Source organism: Mus pahari, chromosome 5 (assembly GCF_900095145.1).
Source record: "Mus pahari chromosome 5, PAHARI_EIJ_v1.1, whole genome shotgun sequence".
NCBI lineage: Eukaryota > Metazoa > Chordata > Mammalia > Rodentia > Muridae > Mus > Mus pahari.
In genome coordinates this window covers 63,103,403-63,118,780 of record NC_034594.1, presented here as the reverse complement: position 1 = coordinate 63,118,780, position 15,378 = coordinate 63,103,403, and the positions used below count along the sequence as shown (strand labels likewise).

General features: G+C 43.1%; 1 protein-coding gene and 1 pseudogene across 7 annotated transcripts in view; both read right to left on the bottom strand.

The window, feature by feature from the left end:
- The window catches only part of LOC110321855 (nuclear autoantigen Sp-100-like), a 63,684-nt gene that overhangs the window by 24,131 nt on the left and 24,175 nt on the right, over positions 1-15,378 (bottom strand). For 4 of the 7 annotated variants that reach the window (XM_029539157.1, XM_029539153.1, XM_029539156.1 and 1 more), the window contains 4 exons: positions 14,247-14,318; positions 10,335-10,385; positions 8,221-8,274; positions 1,419-1,472 (listed from right to left, as the gene is read on the bottom strand). In XM_029539157.1, the coding sequence (XP_029395017.1) occupies positions 1,419-1,472; positions 8,221-8,274; positions 10,335-10,385; positions 14,247-14,318 (231 nt within the window). Of the gene's footprint in view, positions 1-1,418; positions 1,473-6,831; positions 7,147-8,220; positions 8,275-10,334; positions 10,386-14,246; positions 14,319-15,378 lie in introns of those variants that run through there. The other 3 variants (XM_021198409.1, XM_029539159.1, XM_029539154.1) reach the window with 3 other exon arrangements.
- On the bottom strand, positions 14,520-14,638 carry LOC115064067 (annotated as a pseudogene).

Sequence of the window (15,378 nt, the reverse complement as noted above, 5' to 3'; positions counted from 1 at the left end):
ACTCACTCTGTAGACCAGGCTGGCCTCAAACTCAGAAATCCACCTGCCTCTGCCTCCCGAGTGCTGGGATTAAAGGCGGATGAATGCAATTCTAATCAGAGATTCCAATGGATTAATGGGTAGGGGGAAATATTCTTGAATTTATGCTAAAATCCACTCCCAGCAAGTCATCATGATGGTTGTATCTCTGAGCCCTCTACTTTGTCCATTTGTGTAGCTCCTTCAGGTGCCAGAGGTGGAAAGGGTGGTGACCAAGACATGAAGGGGGGGGGGGACAAGCAGCATTGCCAGCCAGCACTGTGCAGTAGCATAGGGGATGGTTTAGAGATTCCTTTGTTGTTGATTTGTTTTTAAGACAGGGTTTCTCTGTGTAGCCCTTGTTGTCCTGGAACTCACTCCATAGACCAGGCTGGCCTCGAACTCAGAGATCCACTTGACTCTGACTCCCAAGTTCTTGAATTAAATGTGTGCCCCATCACACCTAGATGATTTTTTGACTCTTGTATCCCATTTATACAAAGATCCAAATCCCATGGGGACTAGGGATGTAAACATTAAAAAGTGGTCAGGTTTCTTGCAAGCACGCTAAAATCAAATATAGAACTTTTGTTTTTATTTATTTTTTTTAAACTTCAGGTGGAAATGGCTACAACTTCAATATGAAACCTAGGAACCACTGTGGGGAAAATGGCAATAGATTCTGCTAACAACTCACCAGAAAGCCAAGGAGTGGGGCAGAAATCCTAGAGATACATGTGCTCAGGAGTTAACAGCGTGTAAGAATGGAGAGGTCTCTACTTGTTCAGGAACAAAAGGAAGAGCGGCTGCACGGCAGCAGAGAAGTCCAGGGAGAGAGGAACACATGACAGGCAGCGAGAAATGACTGCTACGCCAAAATGAAAGCAATGGATGCTAATAGCATCCTCAAGCAGGTTTAAGGCGGTTCAGCTGAGGGCAAATAGGATCAAAGTACATTAATACATGAAAAGATCATAAAGAAACCTGTTATTTATGACAAATTAGTGCACATTAAAAAGTATACAAGTCAGCATTATTACGCTAAAACAAAGTGTGTAAAAATGTAGACTGTGTCCACTGACCAGCTATGATCTGTTTTTTTGACAAAGCAAGAAAAGGAAAACATATATAGATTTATCTAACTTATGCAAATAATGTCATTCCATGATATGTTTATATATATTGATATATTCTTGAAAGACATATACCAGTCTAGAAGGAACACTTAAAAGCAGAATAAATCTGATGAAAATATAATATTTTGAAAAAAATCCTAAATTACAATTTTTTAAAACATTCCTTTTGCTCTATTTAAGGTATAGTAAATAATAACAATAACCTTTAACATCAGAAATGAATTCAACTGTAACATAAAGATAAGTAAATTCACTTGTCCTTACTTCTTTGTCCACCGGCTTTCCCCAGGATAGGATTGTTTCCAACATCTATGGTATCTACAAAGCAAAGATAGTGGTCAGAGAACTGTAAAGTATAAATAAAAGTCACAAGTATTACAGCAATTTGCATTACTGCTGGGAAAGCCTGGACGAATGTATGTATGAATGTGTATGTGTATGTACACGTGTGTATGTGTGTGTGCATGTACATGTGTGAATGTGTGTGTGCATGTATATGCGTGTACGTGTCTGTCTCAGGTATCCTCCTCTCTCGCTCTTCATATTATTTATTTTATGCCACAAGGTCTCTCAACTGAGCCTGGAGCTGCAAATGCATCGTCTAGCTGGTGAGTGGGCCCACGGGATCTTGCTGTTTCTGCTTACCCATTCCTAGGGTTGCATGGTTTTCAGCTTTTTACACCGATCTTGGGATCTGAACTCACGGAACCTGGTCCTCGATACAAAGTGCTCACAACTGACTGCAGCAGGGAGTGGGGGTTGGTTTCAGGTTTCTAACATCCTGTAGCTAGCTGGGAGACTGTCCCCTCACTTCCTGTTGGTAAGCCAATCTGATTTTCTTTTTGAACCATGGTCACATGCCACGGTGCCTTTCATTTGTAAGCCACCGGTATTCTAAGACCCTGAGGCAGACTCGTCCACCCTGTTAGAGGCTTGTCAGCTTCCGATCTGCCACCTTTTGGGAATCACATGGGACACAAACACATGCCACTTCTAGTTCTGCTTTTAATTGCGATTTGCAAGAAATTTTTATTTTGCCCTCTCCAAAGACCCCCCAAACATTAGCAACACTCCACATGTCTACATCAAAGGATGGCTCTACCTCTGAGATACACTTCCCTGTCGTAGTTACTCACTTCATACCTGCCACTCCTAAATGATTGTAATCATCTCCAATGCACAGATTTAGTTAATTAGATCTAGAAACAGTGGTGGTCCAGATGATGGGCTTGGTTTCAGATTACTCTGTAGTTGTGGGAGACATCCAAGGGAAGAAGGCTAAAAGCATCAGGACCTTGGACAGAGGCCCTAGGCACTGCATTTGCAAAACAGACTTCTGTTTAAGGACAGCTAGGTTGTGGCTGGTGACTGAGGCCCAGGTGTGGATCATATACCCAGGTAAAGCTTATGGTAATTGATCGGGGTGAAGCACAGGGCTACTCTGCTGCCTCAACCGCACAGTGAACCCCCGGGGCAGCTGCCTGCCACGCCTTTGTACCCAGATGCCTTTGCGGCCCTTTCATCTTGCCTCTCTTGTTTCTTCTTTTCTCTCCTCTTTCCTGCTTATACCACATCCTGTTTATAAATCTTTATCACCTTTTAACACGTTCTCTAGTTTATATGACCCAAAGTTCTCAGGCTGCTCCTTTATCATCTGTGTACATTTTATTCTTCTCTATGCTCATGTCTCTGGATCTTTTCTTGATGAGGTGACCTTGTTTCGACTTCCATCTCTGTCTTAGCTAGGATTACTATTGCTGCGATGAAATACCATGACCAAACACAACTCAGGGAGGAAAGGGTCTATTCAGCTTACACTTCTACATCACTATTCATCATGGAAGGAAGTTGGGACAGAAACTCCAGCAGGGCAGGAACCTGGAGTCAGGAGCTGATACAGAGGCCATGGAGGGATGTTCCTCACTGGCTTGCTCCCCACAACTTGCTCAGCCTGCTTTCCTATAGAACCCAGGACCACCAACTCAGGGGTGGTACCACCCACAATAGGTTGGGCCCTCTTCCATCAATCACTAATAAGACAAGGCATTTTCTCAATCGAGGTCTCCTCCTCTCAGATGACTCCAGCTTGTGTCAAGTTGAAAGAAAATGACCCAGCACAATCTTCCTTTCTGTTTTGTATTTTATTCTAGTTGTTTTTATTTTCTTATCTTGATTTGGGGGCTGTTTTTATGTTAATCTTTGTCTTTGTCCCTGTCTCCATCATATACATTGTTTTACCTCACAGGTCATTGCTATCATGGCAACTAAAGGCCAGCTCCTCTCACACAGAACACACTATCGTCTTTTGTCATTTTTTTTTCTGTGATAATTCTGTGCCACATACCTGTCAGTCTATAGACTTTATCTGCATGTTTCTGGGACAACCGAGAGGTATGTCTTTCCTATTCTTTCCGCTTACATCATCTTCCAAGTAGTCCCTGCCTCCATCAAGGAGCCCATCTAAGTCCTTTTTGGTTCCTTCAAGGGAAACAAAGATCACGGGTGCTGTAGTTAAGGTCTCCACCATACCCTAATAGGCTGTATCCCTTCCAACTCTCTTCCTGTGTTCATTGAAGAGGTTTGGATTTATGAGATGTGATGAAAGTGATAGGCTGAGGATTGGAGGTGGTGTAACCAAGGAATACCCTGAGCATGATCCTGCAGAATGTTCGGCACTCAAATCATCTGAGAAAAAATTACACAGCTTCCCAGTAACTGTACCTCCATCCAACAGACCATATCTCATCCTGCTACACTTCCTGGCTGCTGTTCTGCCTCTGCACCAACCCTATGACATTCTCATGTCCCCCGACTCCTGTGCTGCATTTTGTCCACAGTGCTCTGGTTTGCTGTTCCCCTTTATTTCTCTGTTAATCATGTCTGGATATTTAGTATACAAAAATTTTGCCTCTGTTCCTTCTTTTTTATGGTTGTCTTTTTTTCTGTCTCCATTCATTTATTCATTCACTCACTCACTCATTCACAGAATGACCACTGTGGCTGAGCCTCACAGTGAGCATTGCAACTGACCACATCAATGACTGCCACAGTGACCACTATGGCTGGCCAACACAGTAATTGCTACAACTGAGTACTACTGTAACCACTATGACAGCCCATCACCATGATCAATCACTACAATGGCCACTTCAATGACCGCTGTGGCTGACCATCACAGTAACTGCTATAACTAACTACCTCAATGGCTACAACAGGGACAACTATTACTGACTGGCACAGTGAACACTACAACTGACCACTTCAATGACCACCACAGAGACCACTACAACTCACCACCCTAATGACAACCACAGGGACAACCATGACTATAAAGGTGGTCAGTTGTAGCATTCATTGAGCTAGTTAGCCAGTCTCAGATGATCATAGTGATAATTAAAGTCATTAGTTCAGTTGTAGTGTTCATTGTGTGGTCAGTAGTAGTGGTCACTGTGATGGTCACTGTGATGATTTTATGTGTGTGTGTGTGTGTGTGTGTGTGTGTATGTATATGTTACAATATGCTTTACATATCTTACATTACACATATTATACACATACCTTAGGATCTGTGTACATGCATGCCCATGTATGCAGGTGGATATGCAAGCAATTGAGGTCAGGGGACAACCTTAGGTGTCATTCTGAAGTCACACTCCACTGTGGTGTTTTTGGAACAGGCTCTTTCCCTTGCCTTGGACTTACCAGGTAGGCAAGTCTGGTTGGTCAGTGAGGCCCAGGAGTCTCCTGTCCCCACTGCACTGACATGGGATTGCAAGTATAAGGCACATTTTTTCTTTTAGAAAAAACAAACAAGATTTTGGGGATCAAATGCAGGTCCTCGCAGACACTTTATTAACTGAGTTTTGTCCCCCTGGCCCTGTGTGTGTATGTGTGTGTGTGTGTGTGTGTGTGTGTGTGTGTGTGTGTGTGTATGTGTGTGTGTGTGTGTGTGTGTATACACAGATGTTATCTACATGTGAGTGTGGTGTACATGTATGTATACATGCACAAGGAGGCAGAAATTGATATTGGCATCTTCCACCATTCTTCCCTCTATTTATTAAGGCAGGGTCGCTCAATGAACCCATGAGCTTGCCAGATTTGGCTAGTCTAGCTAGCCATCTTATCTAAGAGATCTCATCTCTGCTTCCTGTACAGTGGAAAGTGGGGTGCCATGCCTACCTGGTTTTTATATTGAACACTAGTGATCACACTTGAGTAGCAAGCACTTTAATCCACTGAGCCATCACACTTTCCCCTCACACGCTTTTAAATTGTTATTAAATATGCTTTCTTGGTTATATAAGGTTCTGATAGATTTCACTGAATAGTCTGGGTTCCCAACCACCCTTTTGGATTCTGACCAAAATCTGTGGAAACAGCTTTCTTCCTCTCATTACACACAATAGTCACTAAATGTGAGACACATGGGTTGATAGATCTCAGCTTTCCTTATTTGTTTTCAACTCTTACACATTTGTACACTACTTTCCCCTACTCAAATTGTGGATAGCAAGAGTTAGCCTCCTAGATCTCAAGGCTGTTATGATCTTCACAAAAGTATGTTGAGATAACATAAGCTAACGAACTAGGTGGTGACGGGCATCTATCAAAAACTATGCTAAATTTGACAATGGTCAATCTGAAACTTTTATGTCTATAATTACAGCACTTGGCTGTTGTAAAATTTATTTAAATCCCAGATCAAGGTTTCTACCCGACCTTGGCTATTTAAGCTCCCAGATGAAAGACACACACAACCTTTATATTTACAATAAGCCTTAAACGACACAAAAGTGGGCAGATTCTATACTCTATGTTGTTAGAATCTATTTCCTATCAACAACCTTGAATTATTACTGTGTTCCATCTGGACTGTTCTTAACTCGAATAGGCCGGCCCACAGGGCCACGTTTTCTTTACTCCTAACCTCTGTCTGCTTCTGCTTCTTCCCATTGCACTTTCTTCTTCTCCCCTTGGGTTTTCTCTCTGAGCCCAAGCCCAGAAAACCTAAACCCCACCCACGTCTCTTCTGCCCAGCTATTGACTGTTGGCATCTTTATTACCAAGCAAAAATAACTTGGGGTCACAGGGGCTATGTGCAGGGCCTCCAGGTCTTGGGGGCCCACACAGCATTATAATAGTTAGCAAACGACCAAACCTCAACACTTGGCTAGTTGTATTTTGAATCTTTTACGATTACAAATGACCCTATGAATACAGGATCTTTGTGTTGGTAGGTATCTTAGCAAATGTTCTATTGCTGTGAAGAGACACCATGACCACAGAACCTTTTATAATGAAAAACATTTAATTAGGGCTGGCTTACAGTTTCAGAGGTTTAGTCTAATACCATCATGGCAGAAAACATGGCAGCATGCAAGCAGATATGGTGCTGGAGAGGTATTTGAGTGTTCTATATCTGGATCAGCAGGCACCAGGGAGAGAGACTGGGCCTGGCTTGAACATTTAAAAACCTAAAGCCCACCCCTAGTGACATACTTCCTCAAACCACACCCATTTTGACAATGCCACACCTCCTAATCCTTCACAAGTAGCCAAAGACCAACCATTCAAATAAGAGCCTGTGGGGCATCATTCCTCTGCAAACCACCACAGTAGGCATGGCAGTGAATATATATATATATATATATATATATATATATATATATATATATATTTCTTCCATATCAGCAATACATAAGCACACACATTTAATTGATAGGATTCAACCTGTTAAACATGCATTCACAGTCATTTCCTGCCTCCTCCACTTTCTAAGATTGAAAAGGAGCTCCCTGGATAACCGGATGCACAGCAGTCATCATGCTTAGCACAAAATGCATCTAGTCACAGCAGCTTGCTTTTGGTCATCAAATTCCTGACATCCCGTGGGCCAAGGCTGGGCGTCCTAATCTTCCTGATCCACTTCTTAGGAATTCCTGAGATTCCTCTTCAGAACTGAGTTCAGAAGAGGAACTATGTAAGACTCCTGCAGGAAGAAGCAAAAGTCCTGAACAGGTCTAGTCTGTGTCCTAGGAACCAGCCTAGGAAGAAGTTCTCTCTGAGAAAAACTGGAAAAGAGGGCTGGGTAAATGACACCATCTGTAAAGTCCCCTGAGCCTGAGGACCTGAGTTCAGATCCCCAATACTCATGTAAAAAACTGGGTACAGCAGTGGGTAATTATAATCCCAGAGCTCAGAAGACAGAGACAGGAGCCCTGAAGCCTGCTTATTGGCCACCCTTTCTGAATCAGTGAGTGAGTTCCAGGTTCAAAGAGACCACCCTTGTCTCAAAAAGAGAGGTAGAAAGATTAAAGATGGTAACATCAACTTCTGGCCCCTACTCACATGTGCAAGAGCACATGTGTTCACACACACACACACACACACAGATCAACCTGTATGAGTGTGTAGGAAGGCACAATCCTGCCAGCTTATGTGGGAGAGGGAAGTGGGGGTGGGCAATCCTGCAGCCTATGTGGGAAGGCAGGACAGACCTGTAGTCTATTTGGGAGGCACAGAGACAATCCTGTCAGCAGGCCAACCTTGCTTCCATCAGAGCTGCTGGTCAAGCTTGTTCCAAAAGCTGTCCCCAATGCTGAGGGTGGAGACAACTTTGCTATAGTGATCATTCTCTTCTGTGTCCATCTCTCATGCCTCATGCCCTTTCAGAGATTTATTTGTGCACCATCTGCTTCCATTCTGTTTATTGTGGAGTGGTGGGCATGGTGGATGACAAAATAAATCTTTAAGATCTCAGGGCCCTAGGCAATCGTGTGGAACAAAGTGAACTTTTCCACCCAGGACCAATTTCATCCTCTTCACTGGGGTAAAAAATGAGCCTGTACTGGGGCTTGTGCTGTTGAATATTTTGAGATGTGTCATAGCAAATATTTTAAACTCACTTGAACCAAAAAAGGATCGTCTGAATGATCTAAAATCCCAGGTTAATTATCATTATTATTATTATTTTACTTTAAAGGGTGTCTAAACAGCAGAGTGATTTAGAGCTTTAGTAACACAGAGAAGTAATTGCTACATCTAGGATTTAAATTGTTCTTACGTCCTGTCCTTTTCCGTCCTTTAACGATGATAGAGCTGTCACTATCAGAAGTATCTGGAAAGAAAAGGGAAAATAACACCAGTAATCTAGAACTAAAATGGCCACAGGAATTTTCTGACTGCCTAAATAGTATATGGACTATAAAGATGCTTTCATGATCTTATCTGTCAGGATGGAGATCCTCAGTCCTTTAGTCCTCGATGCAAATCATCCCATGAAGTCAATAAGTAGGGACTGATGGGTCTAGCATAGATGTAATGATGCAAATGTAAAATGTAACAAATATAATAAAAAGAATACTGCCGTTCAACTACAATTATTCCACTAAGCCCCAACTCATAATAATTTTGAATGAAAAAAACAAAACAAAACATGAGGACATGGCTGCTTCTCGGTGTGGTTGAGCAGGATCCTTGTAGACCGTGTAGGCAGAGCACAGTCAGGGGCATTTGGAAGAGTCTGGACTGAAAATAGCCAGCAGGCTGAAAGGGGTCCTGAGAGGAGGTGGGAGCAGGAGCCAGAGAGCAGAGAGGTGGGGCAAGTGCACCAAGAAATATCCAGAGCTGAGCTGCCAGGAGTGGCAAGGCCAAGGGGGCAAGAGAACTTTTGTTCAAAATGGCTGAGGTTAAACAGGAGCAGAAGCTGGAAATGGGGGATGTGGGGGTGGAGGGTGGGGGAGGGGTGTTAGAGTAGGGGCGGGGTGAGAAGTGCGGGGCGGAGCCCCGGGTGCTGAGTGAGACTTGTTCCAGGTTTCTTCAAGACCTGATAGATTTCTTTTGGTTTTTCAAAAACTCCAGATGGTCTCCCAGGTGATGTATGGTATGCTGTGCCGTGTGGTCACAGTGAAGCACGTCAGGGAGCAGAAGTTCTGAGTTTAGATACTGAACTGGAGTGGAGACAAGTCGGCCTTTGCTTTTCACCCCAGTTCGCAGCTCAGTACTGAGCTCCAGGCTTCGGAAAGCATTCGGAAAGCTGAGCCGACTTGGTGAAATATAGTGGCTGGCAAGCATGGGGACCTGAGTTTGATTCAGAACACACTTTTCTTTCTTTCTTTCTTTCTTTCTTTCTTTCTTTCTTTCTTTCTTTCTTTCTTTCTTTCTTTCTTTCTTTCTTTCTTTCTTTCTTTGCCTCCCATGATGCTCATAACCCCAGTACTAAAGATGTGGAGACACACAAGTCCTTGGGGCTCCAACCAGCCCAGCATGTTTGGTGGGCTCCAGGCCAGTGTAAGTCTCTGGTTCATAGATAACCGCTGAGGAACGGCGCCCGAAGAATGACATCCTCTTGTCTACACACATGTGTGCGTGCATACACACAGAGACAGAGACAGAGACTGAGAAGGTGTGCTATGCTAATACCCTCTTACTGCAGAAATGTCACTGGAAGTCTCAGTGTAAGATGCGGAACCAAGAAAAAAGAAAACCCGAGAAGGAAGAAACTAGGAAAAAAGTGGCAAAGCTCTGGAATGCCACGGTAGGAAGGTCCCTACCCTTGGAACCATGTTTGTACTTTCAAGTCTGTGTGACCTCTAAGTTAATATTTTATCCTCACCACCTAAGCCTGAATTGAGAAACTTTCACCCCAGGGCCATCTCTGCTGGCACTGGCCCTCTGTCTTTTCACACCACACTTAAAATCAAAAACAAAAACAAAAACAAAACAGAAAAAAAAACCCAAAACTTGTTCCTTTTAGGGTCTTCTGTGGCTTTTTAATCCTGATCAATAGGTTTTGACAGCAACACTTTACTCTCCGTGTTATTATGGGAGTATGAAATAAAGATGGAGACTCTTCTACTTGACTATTTCCCTGATGAACACTGGGAATAGGGGCCAGGTGACACTTCATCTAAATATCTGTACGATGTTCATTGAGGGAAAAAAATGGAACTCCAATTAAATATTAAAAGGCTTTTACTATATGAAATCATTAACTTTTGGGACTCATCTGTTAAAGAACTTAGCCTGCCTGACTGATATAAAAGTTAAGGTAGGAATTACCTAAAATTAAAGGCAAATTTATGTTGTACTTTGAAGAATAGAGCCTAGAATTAGAGTGAGTCTCTTGTTGAACACACAGTTCATTCACTCTCCTACAGAGCCCTTATTTTCTCTTACCTCCTCTTCTGTCTGTTCTCAGTGTTGGAGGTTTTCTGGAATATGCAGGCACTGTAAGATAAAAAAAGGAGAAACGCCATTATTTGTTCTCAGCGGCAAGTTCTGTGGCTTTAGGTCAGATGAGCCTGCAGTCCTAGGCAGGCTGAAGCAATGTTTCTCTTCACTGAATCTAGAGGTCCTTCGCCATAAAACTGGGACCCACACTAGATTGTTGTGTAATTCTTTTTTGTTGTCATTGTTGTTGTTGTATTTAGACAGGGTTTCTCTGTATAGCCCTGGCTGTCCTGGAACTCCCTCTGTAGACCAGGCTGGCTTAGAACTCACAGAGATTCCCCTGCCTCTGCCTCCCAAGTTCCTAAGTACTAGGATTAAAAACATGGGTCACCACCATCCATCTGTTCTTTATTTCTGTGTGAGCATCTGACATGACTCTTGAGCACTAGTAGCTCTAGTTTTCTCATCTATAAATGAGCAGTAGCCTAGTTACCTTGCCTCCCTGTGAAGACTCTATGATGACCAGATACTGCTTTGTTCATTAAAACCCAATTTAAAAAGCTTAACATATGCCAATATCTTAACTATAATTTAGACAAGGATATCTGTAGTTGCTTTTAAAAATATATATTTTTTTAAATTTATAAGTATGAATGTTTGTCTGTGTGTACGTGGGTTGCAAGCATACTCCTTGCCCTTGGAGATCAAAAGGAGGTCTCTACCCTGGAGAGATGAACCAGTTGTGAGTCACGTGATATGGGTGCTGGTAACCAAACCTGGGTCTCCTTTAAGGGCAGCAAGAGGTTTTAATTGCTGAGGCATCTCTCCAGCCCTTAGGCCAATTTTTATCTGCTCACTATAGAAATAGCATAACTTGTTTTTAAAGACCTTCTAAGCTACTGACTAATGACAGGATTACCAATGAACATAGGGATTCTATGCTTACACACAGCAGAAACTCAATGCACTATTTCACCTTGTTAGTATTAATAGGCATGATCTTGTGGAGTAAAGAGAGTGTCCTTTTACTGGCATTGTTTTGCTATATTTTATTTTATTTACCAGTTGGGCTTGTCCAGATAATAAACTATTCTGTGGTAGCTTTGATTTCCCAGCCAGACCAGAGAAGAAACATGTAAAAGGTGGTACCCTGAGGTTGCTAAATCAAGGCTTGTAGAGAATGCTCGGATTACAATTCAAGACATTCAGTGCAATTTGGATACCTCACAGTCTAGAAGCTGCATTCTGATCATCTTAACTGGTACAATCCCGTGCCATGAGCATGCAGTTTCTCAATATGTCATTGATATTGGTCACTGTACAAAAAGAATTCTTTGGAGCCCCCTGGTTATGAGCAAAAACCGAGTACAGGAGAAAATTCACTAATAAGAGAAATTGGAAGCACGCTGGCATTCCCTTAGAAAGCCTGACCTCCATTCAGGCCACATGGGTTCTGCCTTCCTAGATCCCCAGCCAGGTAGGTTGATGAGACTCCATTTTGATCCCCAAGGCAGATGCAATTTGCTGGTAAGGGGCCATCTGACATCACCTAGCCCTTTTCTTCCTAAAACGTTGACTTCTTACCCCTCCTTCTCCTCTTTCTGAATTCCCACCATCCCTGCCTCTGTGTCTCTTGTAGAGAAATCTTGAAAGTCTTACGTGGAAAGAGCCTGAGTAGATAGTTCAGTTGATAAAGTTCTTGGCACACAAGCGTGAGGACCTGGCTTGGAACCCTACAACCCAAGTAAGGAGCTGAGCCTGGTGGTTCACGATTGTCATACCAGAGCTAGAGAGAGATGGGGGAGGGTGGCTCTCTGGGGTTCAGTGATTAGCCAGAGTAGCCTAATAGGTGAGTTCTAGCCCCCCAAGTGAGAGACTTTCTCTCTCCTAAAAAACAGGATGGTTGTCTATTTAGGAGCAATACCTGATGTTGACCTCTGACTTCTGTATACACACATGAACATGAATGTGCACACACATGCACAGACACATGCACACATACACATGAATGTGCACACACATATGTGCACACACAGAGAGGCCTTGAAAATCTTATGTTGAACATCCCCCATTGATCTGATACCTCCCACATGTCTATGAAAAAGAATCTTTGCACTGAAACCATAGACACATTTGAGAGCTTAGTGGGTGGGGAGGTTTGCTCACACTAAAAGAGTATGTGAGTAGTCTAAAACCTGAAACATTTCTGCTTCCTTTAGAAGGCACACGGGCAGCTGGAATGAAGGCATCACTTCAGAGTTTGCTCTTTTGTAACTGTTAAGACCAAGAAACATTTTCATTTGATCTCAGGTCTTTCCCTAGTGTATTTTCTCTGAGGAAGCACATTACTAAAATCTTCTGGATCTAATCAGATTTAAATCAGAAAGGGAAAATGAATCACTGAGGGCACACTATAGAATTTTAAGTTTTCCAACAAAATAGATAGGACTGAGATAATTTAACCTTTTGATTCGAGCGCGCGCATGCACACACACACACACACACACACACACACACACGCACGCACGCACGCACGCACATGTGCGCACAGTCATGTGTTTCTGTTTGTTTTGAGAAAGAATCAGGAGCGGTCAAGGATAACCTTGAGCTCCTGATCCTCCTGTCTCCGCCTACTGAGGGCTGGGATTACAAGCTCATGATATCACACCTGAAAACTTTCCTATCTCACAGTTTATAAAAGGAATAATCTAGAATTCAGAATGCCGGTCTAGTTATCCATTTGACTTTGAAGAAGATGCAGGTACATGCCAACTGTGGTTGTTTTATTTTCCAGCTAGGAAAAAAGGATGTTGATGTCTGTTCTAGTTGTTCTTTAAGGATGTTGTAAAGAAGCGCACATTAATTGTAAAGTCTTTTGAGGAATCCCTCTGTAAGCCATGACTTGAAAAATTTTGTCAGAAATAATTCTTTGGGTCTTAGAATGTTTTATCTCAAGTTTCTATTTCTGCTTACACACGATAGCTTGATGAGTTTTCCTTGGACTCTAGTCTAAGTATCTGAACAGATGACATTATGACTTTCTAATAAAGGAATGGTAAGCTTTCTGCTTTCTATAGAAATCCTCGATGAGTCTAACATTTAATAAACTCGATAACCATTTAAACAGACAAACTCAAGCCGGGCGTGGTGGTGCATGCCTTTAATCCCAGCACTCGCGAGGCAGAGGCAGGCAGATTTCTGAGTTCGAGGCCAGCCTGGTCTACAAAGAGAGTTCCAGGACAGCTAGGGCTATACAGAGAAACCCTGTCTCGAAAAACCAAAACCAAAACCAAACAAACAAACAAAACAAACAAACAAACAAACAAACAAAAACACACAAAAAAACAAAAAAACAGACAAACTGGCTCAGTAGGTAAAGTGCTTGTTCCACAAGCATGAGGACCTGGTTTTAGACACCCAGAAGCCATGAGGTGAAGTCAGACACTGCAGAAGAGGTCTATGATCCTAGGATTCAGGTAATAGGACAGGAGGCAGAGACAGAATCCCTGGAAGCTTGGGGTCCAGCTAGCCTGGCATATGCAACAATGAACAGGAGGTTAGAAGTGGATGGGAAGGACAAACACCTGGGGATGTCCCCTGACCTCTGTGAACACATGCATGGGCACACACACGTGCATGTACACACCCACAGACACACACACACATGACTGTTTCTATCATGTCATCAATGGATGACTAAATCTACTAAGAAGATTCATTGATTGATAAGCCTAATCCCCCAAAGAGTACGTACGTAATGATTTCCCTGCATTTCCCGAAAGAATCAAATAAAAATCAATGCACAGAACAGGTCCTACAGATCCAGCATGCAGCACAGACTTGGAACAAACCCCATCATAACACAGTAGCCTGTGACTCAAATATTCACAGCTCGCCTTGTTACCTGGGTCTCCTTACCTGGCTGGGAGGGAAGTATGGTTGTAGCTTCTGAGAAGTCCTCCCCATCATCAGAATCCCCACTGCTGATTTCTGCACAAAGGAAAGAAAAGTCTCTTAAGCATCTTAGGGGTGATAGTAGGCCCACACAGCAGGGGACACCTGAGTGTGAGAACTAGGAAGGCCCAGTTAACTCAAGGCTATGAGCCCACAACTGGCACAGAGATGCTCCTTCCCAGTCACTGGCATGCATCTCCTCTGCACAAGGTGCTCCCTCCCAGCCAAGACTAACTAAGCCTACAGCACCTGATATTCCCAGGAGGTCTCCCATCCAAGTACTAACCAGGCTCAACTCTGCTTAGCTTCCAAGATCAGATGAGATCAGGCACTTTCAGGGTGGTAAGGCACTTCCCAAGCATTAACGTGGGGGTAGAGGATGGAGTATTGAATGGAATAGGTGTGTGTACTGACTGGTTTTATATGTTAACTTGACACGGAGAAAGGAGCTTCAGTTGAGGAAATGCCTCCATGAGATCCAGCTGTAAGGCATTGTCTCAAGGAGGGAGGGCCCCTTGTGGGCAGTGCCATCCCTGGGCTGGTAGTGTTGGGTTCTATAAGAGAGCAAGCTGAGCTTGCCAGCGGAAGCAAGCCAGTAAGTAACATCCCTCCATGGCCTCTGCATCAGCTCCTGCTTCCTGACCTGCTTAGTTCCAGTCCTGACTTCCTTTAGTGATGAACAGCAACATGGAAGTATAAGCTGAATAAACCCTTTCCTCCCCAACTTGCTTCTTGATCATGATATTTGTGCGGGAATAGAAACCCTGACTAAGACACTTCCCCACCTGCCTCTTTCTTTTATTCCCATTTTGCTCCTTAGCTTTCTTCATGGCTGTCCATCATTGTTCTTTATCTGGATTCAGTGATGGACATCTTCATGCCTATCTTGGGTATGTTTCCCTGTCCACTTCTTCTCATATGTATTTTGATTCCCTGATATTTTTTCTCTCTTTTCCTTAAACTCTATTCCCCCCTACACCAATCCCCATTTGCTGCTGCTTCTTCTTCTTCTTCTTCTTCTTCTTCTTCTTCTTCTTCTTCTTCTTCTTCTTCTTCTTCTTCTTCTTCTTCTTCTTCTTCTTCTTCTTCTTCTCCT